Source organism: Lissotriton helveticus, chromosome 1_1, assembly GCF_964261635.1.
Source record: "Lissotriton helveticus chromosome 1_1, aLisHel1.1, whole genome shotgun sequence".
In the NCBI taxonomy this organism is placed as follows: Eukaryota; Metazoa; Chordata; class Amphibia; order Caudata; family Salamandridae; genus Lissotriton; species Lissotriton helveticus.
Window position 1 is genome coordinate 361978930 of NC_136057.1, and position 25177 is coordinate 362004106.

Consider the following 25177-nt stretch of genomic DNA (forward strand, 5'->3'; position numbering starts at 1 on the left):
GATCCATGCCCACCCCACGTACTTCATTTGGCTCCAATAGAGACCAGTGCATTACTACTGCCGGTTCTGAACCAGGCCCTGACTTCAGGAGTTTTTCCGTTAGTATGGAAAAAGGCATGCATCCGGCCACTGCTAAAAAAGATAAAGTTAGATCCCTCTGATGAAAAAAACTACTGCCCTATCTCCTGCCTCCCTTTGCCAGCCAAACTATTGGAGAAAGCCATAAATTTGGAGTTATCTTCTTATCTTGAGACAAACAACGTTCTCGATAACACCCAACATGGCTTCCGTACAAAACACTCTACGGAAACAGCCTTAATAATGGCTGCAGAGGAGATACGAAAAGGCATGGACGAGGCAAGTAGAGTCACCTTGGTCCTGTTGGACCTAACAGCGGCCTTTGACACTGTAAATCACAAGGTACTCATCCAAAGGCTCGGGGATTCTGGCGTTAAGGGCATAGCATTGGATCTTCTCACCTCTTTCCTGTCAGACAGAGAACAAGTGATCCTTTGGCTTGGCTATCAATCAAAAAAAATTCACCCTTCCTGGAGGAGTCCCTCAGGGATCTGCTCTGTCACCCACGCTGTTTAATATCTATGTCGCCCCCCTGGCAAAATTAATTAAAAATCAAGGACTTAAGCTAGTGTCATATGCTGATGACACTCAGCTGATAGTCTCAGTCTCACACTCAGTGGAAACCAAGGCAGCTGACTTTTCCCTCTGTATGTCAGAGGTTATGACCTGGATGAATCAGAACTTTCTAAAGTTGAATACTGAAAAGACAGAAGTCCTGGAATTTGGCCAAAAAGCTACTATTTGGAAGCAGCTCTGGTGGCCTATAGCAGCAGGGGCCTGCCCGGTCCCAGTGACTAAAGTTAGGAACCTCGGCATACTGTTTGATAAAGACATGTCCTGGAGGCCACAGATCAATCAAGTGACCTCAGCATGCTTTTTCATGTTAAAAGGGCTGAGAAAGATACTCCCGTTTATCCCTTTCGACCTTAGAAAAACAGTTATAATTGCCACCATCTTGTCAAGAATCGATTATGGCAATGCCCTCTATCTGGGAGCTGGCACTGCTCAACTGGCTAAGCTGCAATCAGTCCAAAATGCAGCAGCGAGAGTACTTTTTAACTTGCCTAAACACCATCCTACCTCCCGTTGTATCAGGCAACTACATTGGCTTCCAGTACAACGGCGGGTGGACTTTAACCGCAACGCTGCGGCGGCTTTTGCCGCTGTGTGCGGCAATTTACGATTTACCGCGTTACATGACGAGCTCAGCTCGTCATCCGCGTACGGCAGGTAGCGCTGATGACGAGCTGAGCTCATCATCAGCATGGAAGGGGTTAAAGCATTATGCTTGGTCCATAAGGCACTGTCTGGAGAGGGGGCTTTCGATCTGCAATACGTATTCTCCCGGTACCAGTCAACTCGCTCTCTGAGGTCCGCTGCGCAGGGCTTGGTCAATGTCCCTAAGATCAAAAGACTATGATGGGGAGGTAAGGGTTTCTCCCATCTGGCCTCAAGGCTATGGAACTCTATCCCGCTACACCTAAGACAGATCATTAACCGGAGGCTGTTCAGGAAGGAAATCAAGACATGGCTTTTCACCCAATAATGTATCGGTCAGCACTTGTTTAGTTACTTTACATAGCGCCAAGACGCCTTGGCAGTAGTGCGCTTTAGAAATACCGTCAGTCAGTCTTTGTTGATTTTAGGTTTAAAGCATTTTATTGATTCATCCACTGACAAAACAAAAATTACAATGGTCGCATCAAAGTCAAGACATAATATCGCCACCCCAGGGCGCGTGGCATGGAAAATCTTTGCAAAGAAAGCGATTAGTCAGCATTGGTGTCGGTGCTCATACCGCGACCTGAACACACTAATGAACAATCCCACACCAACTCCCCGAACCCTCCCACCTTCCCCATCCCTCCCCCCTCCCTCGTCCAGTGCCTGATTAAGTCACTTACTACTCCTCAACTCCTGCCCCACTCCCCGGCACCCCCACCCCCAATCCTTCAAGTAGATGAGCCCACAGGTGATGACAGCCTCAAGAGTCTAAGATACCTTGGGCATGTAAGTTCTCTGAATTCCTTAACCAACAGCGAGTGGAACGGTTGCCATAAGTCATCAAATTGGTCCACGTCACCCGCTACTGCGAGCGACAACTTCTCCATGCCCAAGACATGCCATAATCTATGTAGCCAACTTGTGAGCGAGGGGAGTGTAGTTCAAGTTCAAGTTCTGGTATTTGTATAGCGCACTGCTCACCCAGAGGGTCTCAAGGCGCTTGGGTAAGGGGCTTCATTATTTGTCGAATAGCCAGGTTTTAAGTTCTTTTCTGAAGGAGATGTGGTTTTGAGTAATGCAGAGGTAAGTGGGGAGTGAGTTCCAGGTCTTGGCAGCAAGGAAGGAGAAGGATCTGCCACCCATGGTGGATTTTCGGATGCGCGGGACAGCGGCGAGGGCTTGATTGGACGATCTTAGTTGGCGGGTGGGTTTGTAGAAGGACAGTCGAGTGTTGAGGCATTCGGGTCCTAGATTGTAGAGGGCCTTGTGTGCGTGGGTGAGAAGGCGGAATGTAATTCTTTTGTTGACGGGAAGCCAGTGGAGGTCTTTTAGGTGTCCGGTGATGTGATCTTGGTGAGGGATGTCTAATATGAGTCTCGCTGATGCGTTTTATATGCGTTGGAGTTTTTTCTGTAATTTTGCTGTGATTCCGGCGTATAGTGTGTTACCATAATCCAGTTGACTCGTGACCAGTGCGTGGGTGACAGTCTTTCTTGTCTCGAGGGGGATCCAACGGAAGATCTTTTTGAGAATGCGAAGTACGTTGAAGCAGGAGGATGAGACTGCGTTGACTTGTCTGGACATCGAGAGAGAGGAGTCTAGGATGAAGCCATGGTTACGTGCATGGTCTGTGGGTGTGGGTGCTGTGCCCAGAGCGGAAGGCCACCAAGAGTCGTCCCAGGCAGAGGGGGAAGATCCTAGGATGAGCACCTCCGTTTTGTCTGAGTTGAGTTTTAGGCGGCTATGTTTCATCCATTCGGCTACTTCTTTCATGCCTTCGTGAAGATTGGTTTTGGCGGTGTTAGGGTCTTTGGTGAGGGAAAGGATTAGCTGGGTGTCGTCGGCTTAAGAGATGATGTTAAGGTTGTGTTGACGCGCGATGGAGGCGAGTGGACTCATGTAAACGTTGAAGAGGGTGGGACTGAGTGACGATCCTTGTGGTACGCCACAGATGACTTCAGTGGCCTCAGAGTTGAATGGGGGAAGTCGGACTCTTTGAGTTCTTCCAGCGAGGAATGAGGTGATCCAGTCCAAGGCTTTTCCTTGTATTCCGATGTTGCTGAGGCGTTGTATAAGGGTGCTGTGGCAGACTGTGTCGAAAGCGGCGGAGAGGTCAAGTAGAATGAGGGCCACTGTTTCACCGTTGTCCAGTAGTGTTCGGATGTCGTCAGTCGCTGCAATGAGGGCGGTTTCGGTGCTGTGTTTGGCTCGGAACCCAGATTGAGATGGATCGAGGGAGTTGTTGGATTCAAGGAAGGCGGCGACCTGGTTGTTGACGGCTTTCTCGATGACTTTGGCCGGGAATGGGAGGAGGGATATGGGTCGGTAGTTTTTAAGTTCAGAGGGGTCTGCTGTGGGTTTCTTCAGAAGGGCGCTGAGTTCGGCGTGTTTCCAGCTTTCTGGAAAGGTGGCAGAGTTGAACGAGCAGTTGATGACATCACGGAGATGGGGTGCGATGATGGAGTCCGCTTTGTTGAAGATGTGGTGGGGGCAGGGGTCAGTAGGCGAGCCAGAGTGGATGGAGTTCATTAGGCGGATGGTGTCTTCAGTGGTGATTGGGTTCCAGGTGGTAAGGTTGTTAGTTGGCGGAGTAGGATTTGAGGGGGGTGGGGAGGGTTGAGCGCAGGGAGTATTCTCGAAGCTGTTGTGGATGTCGGCAATTTTGTTGTAGAAGAAGGAGGATAACGCATCGCAGAGGTCTTGGGAGGGAGTGATGTCGTTAGATGCTGCGGTGGGGTTGGTGAATTCTTTGACGATGTTGAAAAGTTCCTTGCTGTTGTGAGTGTTGTTGTCGAGACGATCCTTGAATGCTGATTTCTTGGCGGATCGAATCAGTTGGTGGTGTTTGCGGGTGGCTGCCTTGAGGGTGGACATGTTGTCGGTGGTTGGGTTTTTTCTCCATGTTTTCTCCAGGGTGTGGCATAGCTTCTTGGATTTTTTAAGGTCATCATTGAACCAGGGAGCCTTTTTGCTGGCTGATTTGATCTGGTGTTTTTTCAGGGGTGCTAATTCGTCAGCACTGTGGGTGATCCATTGCTTGAGATTGGTGGCCGCTTGGTTTGGGTCCAATGAGAGGGTGGGAGGGTTTTGGTTGAGTGATGTGAGGAGTTGGTTGGAGGTGATTTTGTTCCAGTTTCTCTGAGGAACAGGTTGTTGGCGGTTGTGGGTCAGGGTGGTTTTGTAGCTGAAGTGAACACAGCTGTGGTCCGTCCAGTGGAGAGCTGTGGTGCGATCGAAGGAGATGTGCTTGCAGGAGGTGAAGATAGGGTCGAGCGTGTGTCCGGCTACATGGGTGGGGGTGTCCACAAGTTGCTTGAGTCCGAGATTGGCCAGGTTGTCCAGAAGGGTGGTGGTGTTGCTGTCGTGTTTTTTTTCAAGGTGGTAGTTGAAGTCTCCTAAAAGAATGTAGTTATCGGAGGCGAGGGCATGTGGGCTGACGAAGTCGGTGATGTCATCGCTGAATTGACTGCGGGTACCTGGAGGCCTGTAGATGAGGGTGCCTCTAAGTGTGGTCCTAGGGTCGGTGTGGATCTGAAAGTGGAGATGTTCAGCGGTTGCAAGATTGTCATCAGAGCTGGTCGTGATTTTGATGGTGTTCTTATGGATGATGGCGATGCCTCCTCCTGTTTGATTGGTGCGGTCTTTACGGGTAATCTTGTAGGCGTCCGGTATGGCTATGGCGATGTCGGGTGCTGATGATGTGTTCATCCATGTTTCTGTAAGTAAGGCGATGTCCGGTGACGCAGTGTCGAGTAGGTCCCAGAGTTCCGTTGAGTGTCTGTGGACCGAGCGGGTGTTGAGCAGGATGCACTTCAGGCGGTTAGAGTCGGAGCTGTGTGTGGATGAAGTGGATTTGGTGGGGGTCCTGAAGCAGTTGAACTTGCAGGAGAGGCAGGCGAATGGGCCGTGGGTACGTCCTGGGGTGGCTTCGCAGCATTGCGGTGCGCGTCCGGCGTTGAGGGCGAGGAGAGTTGCGGCATCATATGTGACTCTAGTGGGCTGGGTACGGCGGCGGCCAGGGGGTCTAGCGCTGGGCGTGGTCCAGGCGCGGACGGGCGTAGACGGGCTTACCGTTGGCGCACCTTCGGCGCGACCGCTGCGCGTGGACGCTGCGCGTTGAGTCATCTGTCTCAAATGGGTATTGGAGGGGGGCGGAGCGTGGGAGGGTCAGCTGGGAGGCGGTAGCGGGGAGGCAGGCCAGGGGAAAGCACAACAACAAGATGGTGGGCGAAATAGAAAGCGAAACAGGGCACAGTACAGTACTTGTAATCACAGGGAATGCACAAAAATGAACAGCGTGCTATTTCAGAGTATCCGGGTGAGAGCGCAATCAAATAAATAATGCTGCGATCCCAGAGCGCGATTAAATAAATAATAATACGATCTCAAAGCGCTATTAATTAAATAATGCTATGATACCAGAAACTGCAAGGCGATTATGAGCAACAATGTGCTTCAGCTGTGGGCGCTATAGTGAGGATCACGAGCTGGATCCAGGGAGCGTGGGGGAGCGACCGTTAAGGAAGAGGTCCAGGCGGTCAGTGTAGTGGTGCGCCAGTGTATGAGAATGTTTTGCACGGCTGAGCCCAGTGCAATCGCAATTTGCCGGCCTCTTCGGGACTTCAGCGGGTACATTAACCGTTGGGGAAGCCCAGCAGCACATAGGCAGGGAAGCGCAGGAGTTCAATGTCAAAGTGTGCGTCTATTTCATCTAATACCTCCGTCCAGTTGGAGCACAGCAAAGGGCAATCCCATAACACGTGTAAGTGTACCCACCTGCCCACAAGCCCTCCAACACGTGTTCTCAATATTACGATTCATTTCGTGCAACCTTTCCGGAGTGTAGTACCAGTAAGTTGTCACCTTAGTGAATGTTTCTGTAAGGCCTGTGTGGTATGCAGAGTGCCGTGCCCGGTATGAGATCTGGTCCCACTCTTTATGATCCAGTGTCCTCCCCAGTTCCCGTTCCCACCGTTCCCTACCCGGGTTATGAATATGATAGGAGGGAGGTTGCAGTAATCGGTAAATATCCGAGATTAGCTTCGTGTCCGAGGTACGTGTCACTAGCCATTTCTCGTAGAATGTAAGCTGCCTATCTGCCGAGTCACGCACCTGTGGTTGCAGCGCCCAGTGTCGCACCTGCAAATATCGCAACCTCTCCGATTCAGGCATATGGTGTTCGCGCTTAAAATCCTCAAACGGGATAATGCCCTCTGGAGTATACATGTGGTACAGTGCTGTACACCTCTCCTCTCGTCAACGCCGAAAGGCACCAAGGTCCATCCCGGGGGTGAAATCCGGGTTCCAAACCAGTGGCGTAAACGGGAGGGGAAGGAGGTGAGACCATGAGCAACGCTAGTGGCGTCCCATGTTTGCAGCGGGAGTCGCGTGATAAAAGACGCGTACAAGTTGGGTGGGCGGTGAGGTCTGTGCAAGAAGGGTATCTCCTGTAATGGCCTGCCCGCTACTGCCTGGTCCTGAAAAAGCCAGTGTTTATCTGACTCCTGCCTGCTCCATTCAACTAGATAGCGCAATTGCGCCGCCTGGAAATACTTGTGTAAGTCCGGCATACCTAGACCTCCCGCTTCTGGGGCCAGTGTAATGAGTGCTCTCTTTATCTGGGGTTTGGGCCCCTGCCAGATGAATTGAGCAAGGTCCGCTTGCGTCTGGTGAAGCCACCCTTTAGGAGGGTGGAGCGGTAGGGCTCGGAATAGATACAGGACTTGTGGTAAGATTGTCATTTTAACTGCCGCTACTCTGCCCAGCCAGGACAGGGTGCCTTTGTCCCAGCGGCGCAGTTCTTCCTTAATTTTCTTACCCAATGCCGTGTAGTTAGCAGTAACCATGGCAGGCAGGGTGGGCGCCAAAAGAATGCCTAGGTAGGGCACCACATCTGAAGATCAGTGCATGGGGAAGAGCCTCTGGAGATCAGTTCTAGTGGCCGCGGTCAGTGAGACATCAAGGGCCGCGGACTTCCCCATGTTCATTTTTAACCCTGCTACGGACGAGAAGGCCTCCAATTCCGCTATACACGCCGGAAGTGCCCCTCTCGGGTTAGTTAACGCCAATATCACATCGTCCGCATAGAGCCTGATTGTGTGAACAAACCCCCCCATTTTCACCCCTGTCACGGCTGGGTTTAGGCATATCCTCTGAGCTAGAGGCTCCATATAGAGGGCAAAGAGCAGCGGTGACAGAGGGCACCCTTGCCTGGTGCCCCTCTCTATGGTGAACCTCTGGGAGCTGTCACCATTCACCCGTACCACCGCTGATGGGAGTTTATAGCAGTTGAACACCAATGTGCGGAACTTCTCCCCAATACCTATTTTTGCCAGGACACGTTCTAAATAAGGCCAGTGCACCCGGTCAAACGCCTTCTCCGCGTCGACGGCCAACAGCATTGTTTCACCGGAGGTCCGGGAGGCCTACTCAAGTAGGTGTACCACCCTCTTGGTGTTGTCCACCGTCTGTCTCCCGGGGACGAATCCAGCCTGGTCCGGGTCAATCAGCCCGGGTAGATGGAGTGCCAGTCTCGTCGCAAGGATCCCGGTGTACAGCTTGAGATCTATGTTCAGGAGGGAGATCGGTCTATACGAGCTGCAGTGAGTACGATGCTTACCCGGTTTGGGAATGACCGAAACGGTCGCTCGAAGCAGATCCGGGGGGATAGCTCCCGGAGTAAAGAATGAATTGAAGAGCCGGGTGAGAATAGGAGCCAGTATAGAGCAGAACGTCTTATAGAAAAGGGAAGTATAGCCATCCGGGCCAGGGGCCTTCCCGTGCTTAAGCTTAGAGATGGCTGTAATCACTTCTTCGACCCGAATGTCCCTTTCCAGGTATTCCGCCCGCTCCTGAGTCAAGGCAGGGAGGGCGACCGAGTCCAGGTAACTCGCCTCGGTCCACGGGGATGGGGGCTCACCCGCATAGAGCTCCGCATAGTATGTACGGAAGGTCTCGGCTATCTGAGCGTCGTCCGAGACCGTCTCCTCGCCGGAGGTCCGCAGCTCTTTCACGCGATGCTGTTGGTGCGCGACACGGAGTTTGTTCGCCAACAGCCGGCCACACTTGTCCCCGCCCGTGTAGTACGCATGCTTCAAGCGCAGCGCAGCATACTCTGCCCTATCCTTTTCTAGAGCAGATAAGAGTTTCCTCGCCGCCTTAAGTTGTCTCCACACCCTAGGGGCTCCGGTGCGTTGGTGCACCTGTTCTAGCTCCTTAAATGCACGCGTGAGCTCGTCTCGCTTGAGTTGTCGTTTCTTATTTTCCGCAGAAGAGATCGCTATGTACTCCCCTCTGAGCACCATTTTAAGGGCCGCCCATTGCGTCGCCAAGAAGGTATCCGTGTTATCATTGTGGGTCTGGTATTCGCGGATGGAGTCAGTGATGTGCTTCACCACCGGCTTTTTATGCAGTAGTGTGTCCCTGAGGCGCCAAACCCCTCGTGACGAAGACACCGGAGGGAGGCGAAAGGTGCCCGCGACGGGTGCATGATCAGACAGGGTGAGAACCCCCATCTCAGACGACGTGGCAAGGGCACAGACCACTCCCGTGACCAAGAGGTGGTCCAATCTCGCATACGTCTTATGCGCATGTGAGTAAAAGGAGTAGTCCCTATCGGTGGGGTGAAAGCGGCGCCAAAGATCGTGTAAGTCTAGGTCTTTCAAGTGGGATTTACCCCCTTGGGAAAGTTCTCCTGTTTGTGGGAATCTCTGCGTTGACCTATCCAAGGACGAGTCAAATACCATGTTCAGGTCTCCCCCTATGATGATGTGCCGGTCTGCGGTGGCTGTGACATCCACTACGGCGGAGTATAAAAACCGCTCCTGCTGCTCGTTGGGGCTATATATGGATCCTATAGTGAACACCAGCCCCCCCAATTTCACCCTGTACGCTAAAAGCCTCCTTTTGTGTTCAGCAAATTTATGTAAAACCTCCCCCTTAAATGTTCGGGAGAGCAAGATTGCCACCCCGGCTGTCTTGGTAGCGTTGGAGGAAAAGAATTGCGTGGGAAAATTGCGAGACCGCATCCTATGGCAATCCCGGGCTAGCAGGTGAGTCTCCTGTAGGAGACAAATGTCTGCTTGGGTGTTTTCAAGTAGGGAGAGTACCGCCCTCCTTTTGACTGGATTATTTAGCCCCTTCACATTAAGGGACACTACTTTAAGAGTGGCCATGATCATGGGTCAGTGGCATCGCAAGCAATGATTCAGAGCCTGGGCAGGGCAGCACCGTGGCAATCAGTGTACCGGAGCATCGTCTGGCTAGCGTGTGTGGCCTTAGGGCACTGGACGGCCTCTCCCCCTCTCCCTCAACATCCCCTGAACAGTCTCGAACCCAACACCCCAAACTACAGAAACAAAAAACCCCAACAACCCCCCCCCCCCCCCCCCACCCCCCACCCCCACCCTGCAATGAGCCCCTTGGTCCTTTAGTCCAAGTCCAGTCCATCCAGAACAAGATTGTGGTTGGTTACGATAATGGACGTCCAGCCACCGCATCCCCTCCCGCCCCTCACCCCCAAACCTGCATTAGTAAAGGCGATGTCCATCTCCCCCCGGGGTCATCTCACGCTGTTCGCGCGGCAGTGTTAGTGGTTGTGCTTCTGGCCGCCTCCTGTATTGCCCTATCCATTCCTGACCGGGCAGTGGGCGAGTCTGGGCGGCTGGAGGTGGCAGATGGTCGTCGATCTGGGATGCGCTGCCAGCCGTCCCTAGTGGCGCGTCTGCGATGCGGTGTGGATGGGCGCTCGTCCGACGCCGTGATTCCCAGTACTTCACACGTGTCCTGAAGGGAGCGGAGTTGGTGCAGGGTGCCGTTCCAGCGAAAGATAAGCCGGAAAGGGTGTCCCCAGGCGTACTGCGTTTCATGGCTTCTCAGAACGTCAGTTGCAATCTTAAGTGTCCTACGTTTTTAGAGCGTAATCGCTGATAAGTCTTGGAAAAGTGCGATTGCGTGACCACGGAAGTTTAGCGATTGTCGTCTCCTTGCTTCACGGAGGATCCGCTCTTTAAGTGAGTAATCCGGCAGGAAGGCCAGGATGTCCGGCGGCGGTGCTGAGGTCCGGCGTGTCAAGCCCACTCTGTGCGCCCTGTCTATCCTGATGGGGAAGTCTTCCGATTCTCCCAGTACGTCCCTGAACAGAGACTGCAGATAAGCGGCAACGTCCTCCCCTTCTTCTTTGGATGGCACCCCGCGGACTCTGATATTGTTGCGGCGGGACCGGTTCTCAAGGTCCTCGTTGTGTGCTTGCAAGTCCAGTTGTTGATCCCGGAGGCGGAGCACTTCCTGCTGCAAGTGTTCGATCTCCTCATCCCTAGAGTGACAAGCTTCCTCCACTGTGGCCACCCTCTCACCGAGGTTATCCACTTCCCTACGTACTTCCCTGACTTCTCCGGCCACCTCCTGCTTTAATATCTGGAAGTCGTCTCTCAGGGAGCTGAATAGGGATTCCAGAAAGGATCTGGTGACTGGCGGCTCCTTGTCTTCCGTATCCGGCGGGGTTCTCGAGGGGCCTGGTGAGTGCTGCCCCGTGTCAGGTTTCGAAGGCCCCTTGGTCAGCATCTCGGGCAGAGTCCGTTCACCCTTCTTGAGTCCTCTATTGCCAGCCATCGTCGTGGTCAATGGCGCGTAGTCAAGCCGCCGAATGTCCAGGCCGGTTCGAGGGGCTGCCGCGCGTCAGTGAAAGTCTGTCCGGGGTGGGTGCTATTTCAGGATCTGTGCTGTAGCCCCCGTGCCTCGGCTAAGGATGCAGAGCTCCTTCCAGTCCCCTCTCCTGCGCAGGGCGAGACCTCCGGTCAGTGCTGCGCGGTCCGCTCGGTTCTCGCTACGGCACATGATGTGGTCTTCCGCAGTGCCAAAGCCATCAGTCTCAGCACGTCGACGCCTCCATAGGCCTTACAGGATGCAGATAGGGACCCCCCAGGTGTGCCACGAGGCGTGTCCAGTGCAGAGCGTCAGGCCGGCTCCGTGTGTGAGGGCGCCGGTCAGGGCCTGAGTCCGTGTCTCGCGGTAATCGTCGCGGGCCCAAGCTCTCACGGGGCAAGTCCCCGGCTTCCCGCCTCCGTCGTCGGTTCGGTGCTCGCCATCCCCCGGCTTGAGGGGAGCCGGTCACGCTAGATGGGGTAGGGGGAGGGGGCGCCCGCCGCGACTTTAGAGGCCGCCTGCGATTCCCCCCAGGGGGGTCAAGTCCCGCTAGCTGCTTGGTGGTCAGGTGTCCGCAGGCCCTTCTTCAAGTTTAGGGTAGGGGGAACGTCCTCCCTATCCTCGGCAGTAGGCTGCGTCCCCGGCTTCACGTGTGAGCCTCGCCCAGGGTCGCGTCTCGGGCGGTTCTCCACAGGGGTCCCTGGGGCCCGGGGTCCGTAGCTCGCTGTATCCTGCTGTCCCCGGGTCCGGGACTGAGAGGCAGAGGCCCCGACGTCGTATAGTTCGCGCAGCGCTGGGCCCGGTCACTCTACCACGGGACTCCTGGCGCCGCTCTGGCTGCTGTTCGGGCCCGCTCTCTCCGGCGTTGTTGCAGCCGGGCTGTCCCCCGTGAGTCCTCTGGGGTCGGGTGTACTCCGTGTCTCACCCCCGGAGTTGGTGTTTGATGCGGTCTGTCCGTGCCCGTGTGGGTCACGACAGAGAGCCGGGGCGCTCCGTTAGTAGGCCGCGACCCCGGCCTCGCTTGAAGATTTCCGGTGATGTGGGTCTTCGAGGTGGTGCCGTCGTCCGCTGCCTCCGGACGCCACCCGATCACCAGGTCCGGCTGGGCGACCAACGGCGCCCGTCGCTGTGCGCCCGGCAGCGCACCGTCCTCCCTGCGGCCACCCGGCACTGAAGCCGTTGATCCTTGCTTCTCAGGCGCCTCGCCGTGCGGAGCCTCGCACAGGCCGCCATCTGTAGGCCGCCAATCTCGGGGCTCCCCGGTCGTAGGTTGCTGGTTGAGAGAACGTTTCTTGGCAGAGTGCGATGATGGTGCTTCGCCGCTACAGCTGTGACGCAGTCCGGGGGGAGGTCTGCGCTAATTCACGGTCATAGGGGCCCGAGGTCGGAGGAGCCGCGGAGAGTGCATCCGCTCAGCTCGCCATCTTGGCCACGCCCCTCTTTGTTGATTTTAAGGCATCTTTTGATTGTGTCTCTCGGAATAAATTATGGGTCAAACTTCAGCGATGGTGTATCCCGCCCAACATCTTACGAGAAATTAGGCTGGTATACTAGGACACATGGGCGAAGATCAAAATTGGAGATGGTTCATGTGTATCCAAGAAGGTGCACACAACAACCGGCGTGAAACAGGGCTTTTTTTAAATTAGGTGATTATGAAACTGTATCTATTAGAACTCCAGTAGCTGGAGGACGGATCCTCATGCTTTTAATGTTATAAATTGTCATTTTTAATAAACTAACCGTTTTTATATGCGCTATAACTTAATCTCAGTAAGCTTCTTTGGTTGGACCAGTCTTGTAGACTCAGAGTGGGTGTCTTTTGAAGTTGTATTATATCCCACAGATTGTGTACATGAGGGATTGTATGACTGTTGTTGGGTGTATGCAAGTAATATGCAGTGGTAAATAAGACCCTAGGGCAGTGGTTCCCAAACTTTTTTGACCTGTTGCTCCCCTGACCTAATCGGCAGTGGCCGTGGCTCCACACCATTTTTTTACCGGTGGGTGGGTGGGTGGTCTGTACCTCCTGTTATCTTCCTTAAAGTATTTGGGATGCAATGAAGGTATTATATTGGTTGGAATGCTTGAATTATTAATCTCATCCACTGGCAATCACTTTGGCTGCATCCCAATCCATCGTTTTTTTCCCCAACAGAGTGCCTGGTCCCAAACCCTTATTTATGCCAGCTGCTGCTTTCAGTACCTTTTGGTACTGAGACCCGCTCTGAGAAAAATGGAAGATTGAGTTTGGTCTGTCGTAATCAGTATCCCCAGCCTTATTTTTACACTAAAAAGGTCTGTCCTTCCATCTGTGTGCCCATCTATATCCAAACATATTCATCCTTCTGCACACCTATCCACCATATATCCTTCCGTCCATCATTTCATTCATCCATCCCTCCATCCACCCTTTCACTCATCCATCCATTATTCATCTACCCACCCTTTCACCCCATCCATCTGTACAATCATCCATGCATCCACTCTTCCACCCAGCCATCCATTCACTTACTCATCCATCCACCCATTCACTTACTCATCCATTCACCCAGTCATTTATCCTTCCATCCATTCACCCTTTCAGTCATTCATCCTCCCTTTCTCTCTCCATCCCCCTTTCACTTATCCATCCATCTACCCACCCATTTACTCATCCATTCATGAATCCATCCATTGATCCTATTACTCATCCATTATTTCACTCATCCAACCATCCGTTCACTCATCCAGTCATCCATTCTCTCATCCATCCACACTTTCACTTCACTCATCTATCCATCCTTTTGTCCATCTACCCCCTTTCACTAACTCATCAATCCTTACATCCACCCTTTCACTCATCCATCCATTCACTATTTCACTTATCAATGTATCCATCCACCCATTCACTTGCCCATCATCTACCCTTTCATTCATCCACCCATCCATCCTTTCACACACCCATCCACCAATTCACTCGCCCATCAGCTGCCCTTTCACTCATGCATCCATCCTTTCACACACCCATCCATCTACCCTTCCACCCATACATCTACCCTTCCACCCATACATCCATCTATTTATCTTTTCTCTCTTCCATACTTCCATTCATTCACTCATCCATCCATCCTTTCTTTTCATTATCTATCCATTCCCCCTTTCATTCATGCATTCATCCTTTCAGTAATCCATCCAGCCATTCAGACATTCCTTCACTTATTTATTCACCCACCTTTTCACATTATGAGCTGAGCCTTTGTTTGCAGAGTTGCAGGCAGAAGAGTCCCATCAAGAATGAACTACAGCAAGGGGTGGGCTGGTGAAGAGTTCACTATGCCCCTGCACATAGGCAGACTGAAAACGTAGAAGTCATGCATGATGCACAGTGCCAGGATGTGAGGTTACTGTAACATGGTGTTGTTTCCAGTGCTTTAAGCGGTGTAAAAAACTGGGGGGTCTCTTCAAAGGGGGTGTTTGACGTAATTAAGAGCGCAGCTTAAAACACCTTGGCTAAAAATCTGCGCTTAGCATAGTGTTCCGCCTCACTGGTATTATGTTGTTTCTGTCATTGCATCCAGATATATAATACAGCAAGTATCATTACACCTCAACAAGCCAGGACTATTGGCTTTGTCAATGGTTGCTAGTTCCTTAAAAAAAAAAAAAGGAGCAACCATGGCTTTGTTGAATACAATATTGAAAATATTTCAGTTCTGAAATGACAGGACAGTGAGAGAACGATAACCGTTCTTTTTAACTTGTTTTACAGGCTTCTTTGAATGAAGTGTTTTCTACCGTTGCAGCGTGGGCGTTTTACTTTTTATCGTACAGAATGCCCTTCTGTACACTGTCTGAGGCAGGAGGAGGCCGCCACATGGTGTCACACCCCCAGACTGCCCCATTGTCATTCAGTAAGTGGCAATCAGCGGCATACTGAATGACAATGGGCGGGAGGGGCTGCTCTTGTGCTCCTGGAGGAGTGCGAGGCGCCTACAGCAGCAGGGGTGAGGCCTCTCACAGGGGAGGAGCGCTGCTCCCTGTGATGGCAAAAAGACTGATAAAAGGCCCGTGGAAGTTACGGACGGTTGGTCACCCTAGTGTGCGCGGCGCCCCTGGCACCTCATTACGGCGCACCGGGCGCCGCGGCGCAGTTTGGGAACCACAGCCCTAGGGGAATATTGTGTTTACACTGTTATTTAGTGCTCGGTCCCCTAGGACAGTTGAGCCTCCTCTCTATTTTTTCTGCTAAAGTAAAGTTATGACAAATATTTTTGTTTTTCTTGTATGCATCTTTTTAACCTTGTTGAATTGTATGTTTGATTATGTTTATGGCTTTAATTGGTTAATAAACTATATATATAAAAAAATATAAAAAAATAAATATATATATATATATATATATATATATATATATATATATATATATATATATATATATATATATATATACACATGCTACTGAATAAGCCACTGCAGAATGCAACAGGGACAGGGACAAAGAAGTTATAACTATTTTAGGATTCGGATTCAGTGTGGCAAAGCCCGTTTTTGAGCCTTCTGGGTGTGCTAAGGGGATGATAACGTTTGGAAGAGTTGAAGCCATTGGCCATTCCATATCACCTGCTGTAGAAAACGTTAAGCTTGGTGTAAGGCGTATGACCGCAAGTAATGTAGACAGTCATGAACCTCCTCCTAGTGATAAATGAAACATACGTGGGTATGTCTTTACTTCTCTGAATCCTGTGCATCCCTCATTGATTGCCTCTCATGTCAGGGTAGTAATAATATGGATAACAATCACAACCACACGAATAGCACAGTAGTATGACAAAGGAAGGCTAAAGCTGGAGGCAAAGAAACGCGTGTGTACTTTAGAGTTGACTAAAATTTGGATAGAGCATAAAGCTGAAGCTTTCATCATCTGCATTCTATTTCAGTATTTCTGATGAAGTGCTTATAGAAATGTTTGTTGCTCTTTATACATGTACTGTCAATCTTCTCCTCCTGACTGCTCTCATCCTGTTGTTTTTCATCAGTTTGGTGAGTAACATGTCCCTGGTGACTGAGAATCCCGAGCAGGCCTATCCAACCCAGAGCTCGGTTTGGAGTAGGTTTGAGGGTTGCTTCAGTGCTATAAGCGGCCTCATATCCTACGCCCCGGTCTTCAAGAAGCACTTTTATGAAGGTTTAAAGGAGCTCTATGAGGACAATATCCAATACATCGAAATTCGGGCATCACTGCGCAAGGTAAAGTCAGTTTTCATGTTGGTATGTTTGTGGTCGGTTTCTGCGCATTTAGGAAATCTTGCAAATTGTTTTACCTTGTATCAGTGGATATTTAACATTTATGAGGGTTTAATTGGATTTTCTAAAGATTCAGATGCATCACTGTGGATAGTCACTTAGGGTCTGATTATGAATGTGCAGTTCTGTGGACCATCAAACCCAGCGGTGATGCAGCGGTTTTGGGGTGGTCCAACGTTCGTATTACAACTCTGGCGGTCGAACCGCCATGAGACCGCTGCAACCGTGGGGGATCAGCGATCACTAACTGTGACACAGCGATCTGAGGCAGCAATATGCTTGATGGTGCTGCTACAGTACCACCAAGCATACTACAAGTTTCCTCCGCTCTCACAGCAGTGCTCACAACATGAAAATGCTGGTGGTGAGGAAACTACGGTGGTCCTACAGGGCCCCTTGTTGCCTCTGGGCCTGGGGATACATGCAGGAGGGCATGTGGTGTTCCCCCCTGTGTGAATGCTCCCCCTATCCTGCACAGCATGGACTGCACATTGCATGCTATGCAGGAACAGGCTTTGGCGCTCCCATTGCAGTGCCTTTCTAATAGGTACCGCTGTGGGACCGCTAAAGTACCACCCGCCAGACCACGAGGAAAGTCGTAATCTGGCGGGAGGCGGGCGGTCAAGTTTGGAGGTGTTGGCCCACAACACCAAACTCGTAATCAGGCCCTTAGGTAAGGTAAGATCTAAAGGTCTGCAAAAATACTTTGCACCACCCTTAAACATTTTGCTGTTTCATATTGCCCATTTTTAAAATTACCCTGACGAAAGACCTTACCCATCACTCCTGGCAGACATGCAAGACTCGCACAATGACATATCATGTAAAAGGTATGCTGATTTACCATGTGTACAAAAGGGGGTGGTGATGGACGGAGCATCTGAACCAATCAAACACTCACACCCAGTCAAAAGATCTGGGTTTGATCCATCACCGTTCTTTAGCCCACTCTGCCACCCCAGTTCTGACATGGCTATATGCAAATCAGTCTGACCCTGTGCCTCATGGGAACAGTCCAGCCCGAACTGCCAAGCCATGCCTTCCCTGGATCGGAAACAAGCTTCCGAGGACCGGTAGCTGGCATTACAGCCGTCTTCAGCCCGTCTTGCTTGAATCCAGTGGCAAAGTGAGCAAGGGACTCACGTCTGACAATCCTTTGTTTCCTGTCTCCAAGCCAGACGATTCATATCGTCTAGTTTTGGACTACAGACACCTTAACTCATGTTGCAAGACATTTGCAGTACAAAACTCACACAGTGCAGCACTAATGAATAACATCGTGCGCAAAAAATACAAAACAACATTAGACATCTCTAATGGATTCTTTTGTCAAAACATAGCACCTGAAAGCAGGTATTTGACCGCTTTCTCAATAATGGGCTTGCAGAAAAAAATTCTGTCGACTCCCACAGGGGTTCAAGAACAGCCCAGGATTATTCTCAGCAAGAGTAACAGAGTTACTACAAATGTATGATGATGAGGCATTATCTTATGTCGATGACATCTATCTAACAGATGATGACTTGGATACTCACTTTAAAAGAGTGAACACCATAATACTTGGGTTCGCAGCAGAGGGTTACAAATTCAACTTTAAAAAGTCACGAATTGCCCATCTAACTGTCCTGTTTTTAGGATATGAATTATCAAGTGAAGGCAAAAGCCTGGCAGACAATTTCTTAGAGAAATGTGCTGTAATCCAAGCACCAAGAACGCTGAACAACTTACAATCAATTCTAGGTTTCCTGAATTTCGGAAGAACTTACATTCTAAATTATGCAGAGAGGGTTAAACCTCTCTATGAACTAATAAAACCAGATTTTAAAACAATCAGACATGTTAGCTAAAACAAAATTGCAAACACGCGATAACACACGCAACCTTGTGATCCAGGTCATCCCAGGAAGATGCGGATTCACATACCTAACCTCTAATGAGGGAGAAACGGTACCAATAGCATACAAATCACATTTGTACACAGAAGCTGAAAAAACATTCAGTATTAAGGAAAACATTGTACATGCGGTTCAAACAGCTGTAGCAAAAGAAAGAGACCAAGCCGAAGGCAGACTGATTACTGTTATAACAGCAGAATCAGCCTTTGAGGCATTAACAAGCCCATGTAATTTAACTACCGTGGCATTAAATCCAAAATGGAAACAATGGGAAAATTCTCTTGCTACTGACAAAGTGAAATACTATTTTGGCCCAAACCTGAAAAGATTAAAAAATCTAGAATCTGAAAGAGAATATCCTCTGCCAATCGACATTCTGCCCATACAACAGTACGCCTGTGTAATATATACAGACGGAAATGCACAACCCTCGGTTTGGGGAAAACAAGCCTATAACGCCACATGCGAGATTGTTAAATACGTGTGGCGCGGAGGTAAATTGAGACCTCTGGTAACAAAATCACACTCTGTAGAAAATAATTCAGAACAACAAACTGAAGTAATAGCGTTAAAAATGGCGCTAGATAATGCCGATCGCGAATTCCCGACACTAATAGTGTGCGATTCATATTACTGCGTCAAATCATACAATAACGACTTGCAGAAATGGGTTCAAAACGGTTACAAAGATAACACAAAGATAACACAGGTGCCACAATAAAGCAAAAATCGCTTTGGGAACAAGTAGTTCTTTTACAGAAAGAACTACCAAAGACTCACGTGATACATACACTGAGTCATGAACGTGATGGCGTTCACGTTTTAGGGAATTCATTGGCTGAGACAGCCACAGCGGAAGCAACTAAGCAGGCTTCCGTAGCTACAAAAAAGCATTCAGGAAAATACGTAGATGGGGAAACGATGCTGGCGGTAAAAACGTCATCAAAAGGCGACTTTGCAGCGCTACCCGTCAACTATCCACTCAATTATACATACATAATCGATGCAAACTCCGTTCCTTTTGCTCAAATCCCTGGAGTGGGGGATAGGGTAATTCCAAACACGAACAGGAGAAACTTATTAATAGCAGACGCACATATGGGTGAGGGTCTAAGACACCTTAAGATTAAGGAATCTCTGAAAGAATTACAATCAATATACTGGTGGCCGGGAATGAGCCTGCAAAACTACAAATTTGCATTTTACTGTCAAAACTGCAACAGAGATCGCAGTGGCGAACTGCCCGGAGTATTACCATTGCCTTTCTTTTAGATATCACAAGAATATTCATACGAAATACCCAGAAAAAATGCGTCCCTTTAATAATTATTTAAGACTAGTTTCACTTAAAATGTAGACCCCAGCTCTCGGCTGACGTCTGAACTGTTACAAAAGATTTGCGAGTCTATAGCGGCATAAACGCAATTGGCATGCTACACTCTGACCAGGGTCCTGCTTTTAGCTCACAAGCTTATAAGGAGGCCATGACCAGCATGGGCATTGCATTGCGGTAATCTTATCACTTCCTTCCTGAGGGAAACGGGATTGTGGAAAGAAATGAGCCCTACATCAGAGATGTTCTGGATCTTTCTTTTTCAACTGGCACAGTACCCAAAAAATGGAAACAAGCGATTGTGCTCCCACTCCAAAAAAAACCTAATCTAAGTTGGGAGCGGTTAGACAATCTCCGGCCCATCTCCCTTCTTCCATACTTGGCCAAGGTGGCAGAAAAGGTGGCCAATCGCCAACTTATGACTTTTGTGGAGGAAGCCAACCTTCTTCATCCCACCCAATTTGGTTTTCGGGCACGACACTCTACGGAGTCTGCGATGCTCCTAGCCACCGAAACCATTAGGCAAGGGGTAGATGAGGGGCATACTATGGCTCTTGTCCTACTCGACCTAAGTGCCGCATTCGACACTGTAGCACATTCCACCTTGCTACAGTGTCTCAACAGTGGTGGAGTGAAGGGGATGGCACTCAGTTGGATGCAGTCCTTTCTGACTGAGAGGGGTTTTCAGGTTAAACAGGGAGAACACTACTCTTGGGTGTTCAATCTCGATCAAGGGGTCCCTCAGGGCTCAGCCCTCAGCCCCACCCTGTTTAACCTTTACGCCTCCCCTGTAGCCACCATTGTTGAAAGATACGGCATCCAACTGGTATCTTACGCCGACGACACACAACTGGTCATCTCTCTATCACGGGCACCCGAAATTGCGGCACTCAACTTCAGTGCTTGCATGCAGGAGCTTGCCTCCTGGATGTCTAACAACTGCCTGAAGTTGAACGGCTCCAAAACGGAAGTGCTTGTGATGGGGGGGGGCCCTTCTGTGTGGACCTCGGCATGGTGGCCGGACTGCCTCGGACCTAATCCCGTACCAGGTCAACAGGCTAAATACCTGGGGGTTCTATTTGATTCTGACCTGTCTTTTACTCCTCAAGTAAACAGAGTGGTTGGAATCTGTTTCGGGATACTTAAAAGCCTACGCAAAGTGCTTGATATGCTTCCAGTGGATGCCAGACAAACGCTTGTGCATGCCTTGGTCACATCGAGACTTGATTATGCCAACCTACTTTAACTGGGTATCACAGCCAAAAATCTCAATCGTCTCCAGGTACTGCAAAATGCCACAGCCCGCCTGGTGCTGAGGCTTTCCAGGAGAGCACCCTCCAAAGCTGCGCTAAGGTCCCTTCACTGGCTTCCAATCCGTGAAAGGATTACTTTCAAAGCTCTATGCACGTGCCATCGCATCTTTGGAGGTAGGGCACCCAGTCCTCTGAACAGCCTTATCACCCCTTACAGACCAGAGCGGATGCTCAGATCCTCTGGCACGGGTCTGGCTGTTGTCCCCAAAATACACAAAGCTCGAATGGGGGGCAGATCATTCCGGCTTCTTGCAGCCAAGAATTGGAATATGCTACCCTCCGAACTACGGCTTGAACCCTCTGAGACCAAATTCCGTAGAGCCCTTAAGACCCATCTCTTCCGTCAAGCATTGATGTAAACTCTTGTCTTCTCTTCTCATCTGTATACTCTCAGCGCGGGGACACGCCGGTGCGCGTAACCATGCGCTTTATAAATCTCCTAAATAAATAAATAAAAAATAAATAAAAAACCGAGACATAAAGCAATCTATAACGGCAAAGGTATTAGGTTCGGGGGTTGGGTGGGTCAAACGTTTAATAAGTGTCCAACGTAGTCTTAACAATCTGCCAAGAAATTCTCTAAAAGGTTTCAGTCCGTACGAACTATTGTTCGGGACTAGAATGCATATCCAGGATCTCGATAGTCAGACTTCAGTGGTAGAAAGAAAATGCTTTGATATCAAAGATCGTTTGGCTATTTTGCAGGACTTAAATGAAACAAGAAAAGACCTGAGCAACATAAAGTTGAAACCACAGCCAACAGCCACTGAAGAGAAACCACCTGTCCCAGCAAGGCCTGTCTGGATTCCAAAGATTGGGGATCTGGTCAGAGAGAAAATCGCGGTGAAGAAGGAATTTGGGCCTTCTTACAGAAAAGCAGCACCTGTCTTAGCTGTCAACGGAACAATATCAGTTGTACTACCGCCCCTTGCTGGTAAAAAGGAGAACCGAGTTGTATCCATCGACCTGGTTAAACCACAATCATGTGGCCAATAATAAGTAGTAGGCCAAGTGGACTCCCAAGAAATAGCAGAACACTAAAGTTTGCTACAAATCAAGAGGTTCAAACTGAGAGACTAATCACATTTGATAAACCTACAGTGAATCAACAAGGACTATGCAACAAAGCCATGGAACTTATGCCTCTTGAAACCCAAATTGCAACAATTCGTCAAGAAACACCTGTCTACAACGATGTAGACACAGACTATGCTAATGAAACAAAGAAAAATCCAGAAGCAATTCCAATAATTGACAGAACTGCATCAGGCTACTTCATCAATTTCGATGACTTTTCTGAGGATCCGAGCGAACCTGAGGAACAGCCAACAACAACAAAAACTTTTAAAGACAAAACTAAAGAACTCTTTCATCAACTACAAGAAACCTATCTGATTTCCCCATGGATTGAATTTTGGGTGGTGCTAGGTGTACTTTTCCTCCTGCTTTGGCTCATCATGGTGCTATGCTTGGGACACTTCATTGAGGGAAAATATGTTACAATGGACACAGCAAGCCAGAATATCAACCTGGTCCTAAAGCCACACAAGTCTTCACACATCGAGAAAAAAGAACTTTCTTCAGTAAAATTCAAAGCCAATCCGATACCCGGTGGGGTAGCATGGGACAAAACAGATTACAATATATATGGCCCGGTCGAGCTCTTGAAGTATCCTCATCAATTTAAGGTTTCATTAAGTGACTTTGTAAAACAGAGTACATTCTCTGATGATTGGGACTTTGAAAGTATTAATGATATGATGTCAGACTTAGTTATGTCAGCAAAATTTACAGAACATGATTATTTACAAGGTTCATCGAATTATGATCAGCTGTACTGCTACAACCACTAAGCTAACCATTATTTGCATAAATCTGCTCAACCTAGAAATGTTTTAAATTATAATCAATGGGAACATTGTGCAACTCCACCAAAAGGTAGTTCAAAAACATTTTACGAGAAATTCCCATACTTCTCAGGGTTTAACACAAGTGAAGCAGAAACATTTTATTTCAAACTAATAAATAAGACAGGAATGAAAACCATGCTGACAAATACAAAATTAATCTATTCAGAAACATTTTTTGAAAAAATTAATACATTTGTTTTTGATTTTTGGAAAAATAACATTGAAAAAAAAACATCTGGGGTACTAAAGATTGGCAAGTGCAAGGTATAGATTCATTATTCAGAGCCTGCATGATCCCAGAACAAATTATATTTTTGAATGACAATTCAACAAACAACCTGTCTTGGCCTAGCCAAAATTAAAGACTTAAACAAACCGTCTATTCCAAAGCCAACACCTGACAGTAATAGCACTACAGATGTTGAGATAGACGTATCCCATATTTTAAACCAAATCAGAACACATCCTGATTGGAAAAAATGGTTGATCTGGCCCACAGACACAAATAACTGTCAAGATAGATTCCTGAACAAATTACAGGGGTTCAAATTGACCAGGCCAGACCCTAGATACTCCCAGAGACAACATCCAGGGATAGTAACAACATACAGTGTAGGAAAACTCTGCCTTGAATGGCTACAGACATCCACACTGGCAGAAATTAAGCAACACTTAACTTTACTTAAAGAAGGTGCTGACTTGCGTGATTTCATTATGGGACCACGCAAACAGCGTCAAAAACGTTTCATAGCGGCCTCTATATATGCAGCTTATAACGAAGCTTGGAAAGAAACTCAAATTGAAACAGCAGAGAAAATACGGGAAATTGACCGTATTAATTTGGAAAAATCACTTTCTGTTGTGGACAATGGGTTAATGACTCTGTCTTCCAGAATATATTCACTGGACAGTATTGTATCATCTGCAATTGATATAATAGAACAGGACTTATTAATGTTACAACATGGTCAGTCCCAATTACGTTCTATTGTACAGCTTGGCTGGACGTTACAAAATCTGCGTTCAGGCTAGGTGCCTTGGCGTTTAATCAACACAACGTCACTGTTCTCTATCTTTAACCTTACTGATATACAAATCAGCTTGGCACAAAAAGGAGCAGAGTATACAATTCTGAGCATTGAAAAACTTGAGAGATTACCATTGACAATGTCAGAACGACCTGTCATTGAATGGATAATACACGGAATAATAACTATTCCGATAACAACTTTCCAATTTCGATACTGCCAAAAGTATATACAGGCAGGCCAGTATGAAAGGTTGGGTAAAGGATACATTAAGTCATCATGGAAATTACCTTACACACACACATGTTATAGTGAAAAAGGACAGAATGTATTTCTTAGTGGTGATAATTGTGAAAAATCACTAAGTGGTATACTTCTGTGTCAGGGTATAAATCTACATGGGGCCTGTGAGGGGACTTCAAATAACCTTTCATGTCACCAGCTTGGCACACCTGCAACTCGAATTGAGCCATTCTTTAGACTGCTTTCGAACGGGAGCTACATTCTAATAGTGGACCACAGATGTTGTGGCTTGGTGCCAGGAAAAGCTTATCTAGTAAGCGTTTCTTCCATGGTCACTTGCTGTATGCAAGTATTGTATCCGAACAACACTCCAGACAGGGAGGGAAAAATTTTGCCCAGTTTGAAAATCTCTTCTATTCGAATTGATAATGAAGTCTGTTCTTCTACAGATGCCTGTGCCCTTGACGTCATCAAAAGAAACGTATGATCTCCAGGTTGCAAGGACGACAACGGAGATACATGCACTATTATGAACAAATTGCCCGTTACATTTCGCAGAAATGCTAAACCAAATCTTAAACATTTCAGATACGAATGGTATCGCGAGTGTATTTAAGACAATTTTTTCGGGACTGTTGACACCTTTCAAAGCAGTCCTGGGCATCTGTCCAAATTTTGTCCATTCGATCTTTGGCGGCCTTCCACTCCTGTTGGGACTCGTAGCAGGCATTTTATTTTTGATGCTGCTGCTTCGTTATGGCAAGCCATGTCACAGACAAGACTCCAGCAACAATGGAAGAAACGATCCTAGCTATATGCTATCGGGACCGCATAACTAAAGTCCTTGGATTAGCCCGGCTAAGAGATCTAAATATGACCTGGTTTCTTTCATTCAGACCCATCTGGCAGAATTGTATCTTACCTGTGCTAAGATGTATGCTGTGCGGAGAAGAATGCGTGTTAGACGTCTGTCTCACACTACAATCAGAAGTACCATTGGATACAGATACCAGTAACGGCTCATGCATCGTGTTGTCCCCAGCGGTTACCCATCCTGATGACGGCATTCGTGGAAACTTCACCACTGCGATTAAAGGGTAGTGAAGTGCAAGATGAGAGCAGCATCAACCAGGTACGACCTTCTGTGAGCATTGCTGATCCTGTCATCGATGATAGCAATCACTCTCACGACTGCACAGTTGCGGCATTTTCCAACTTGGTCGAA

The 25177-nt window shown here is 48.7% G+C and overlaps 1 protein-coding gene across 2 annotated transcripts in view; it reads left to right on the plus strand.

Annotated features, from left to right (window-relative positions):
* LOC144808646 (adenosine deaminase 2-like) overlaps positions 1-25177 on the plus strand; it is a 367765-nt gene that overhangs the window by 32294 nt on the left and 310294 nt on the right. For both annotated transcript variants that reach the window (XM_078673651.1, XM_078673652.1), the window contains one exon: positions 15963-16173. In XM_078673651.1, coding sequence (XP_078529777.1) covers positions 15976-16173 — 198 coding nt within the window. In that variant the 5' untranslated portion in view covers positions 15963-15975. The remainder of the gene's footprint in view (positions 1-15962; positions 16174-25177) is intronic.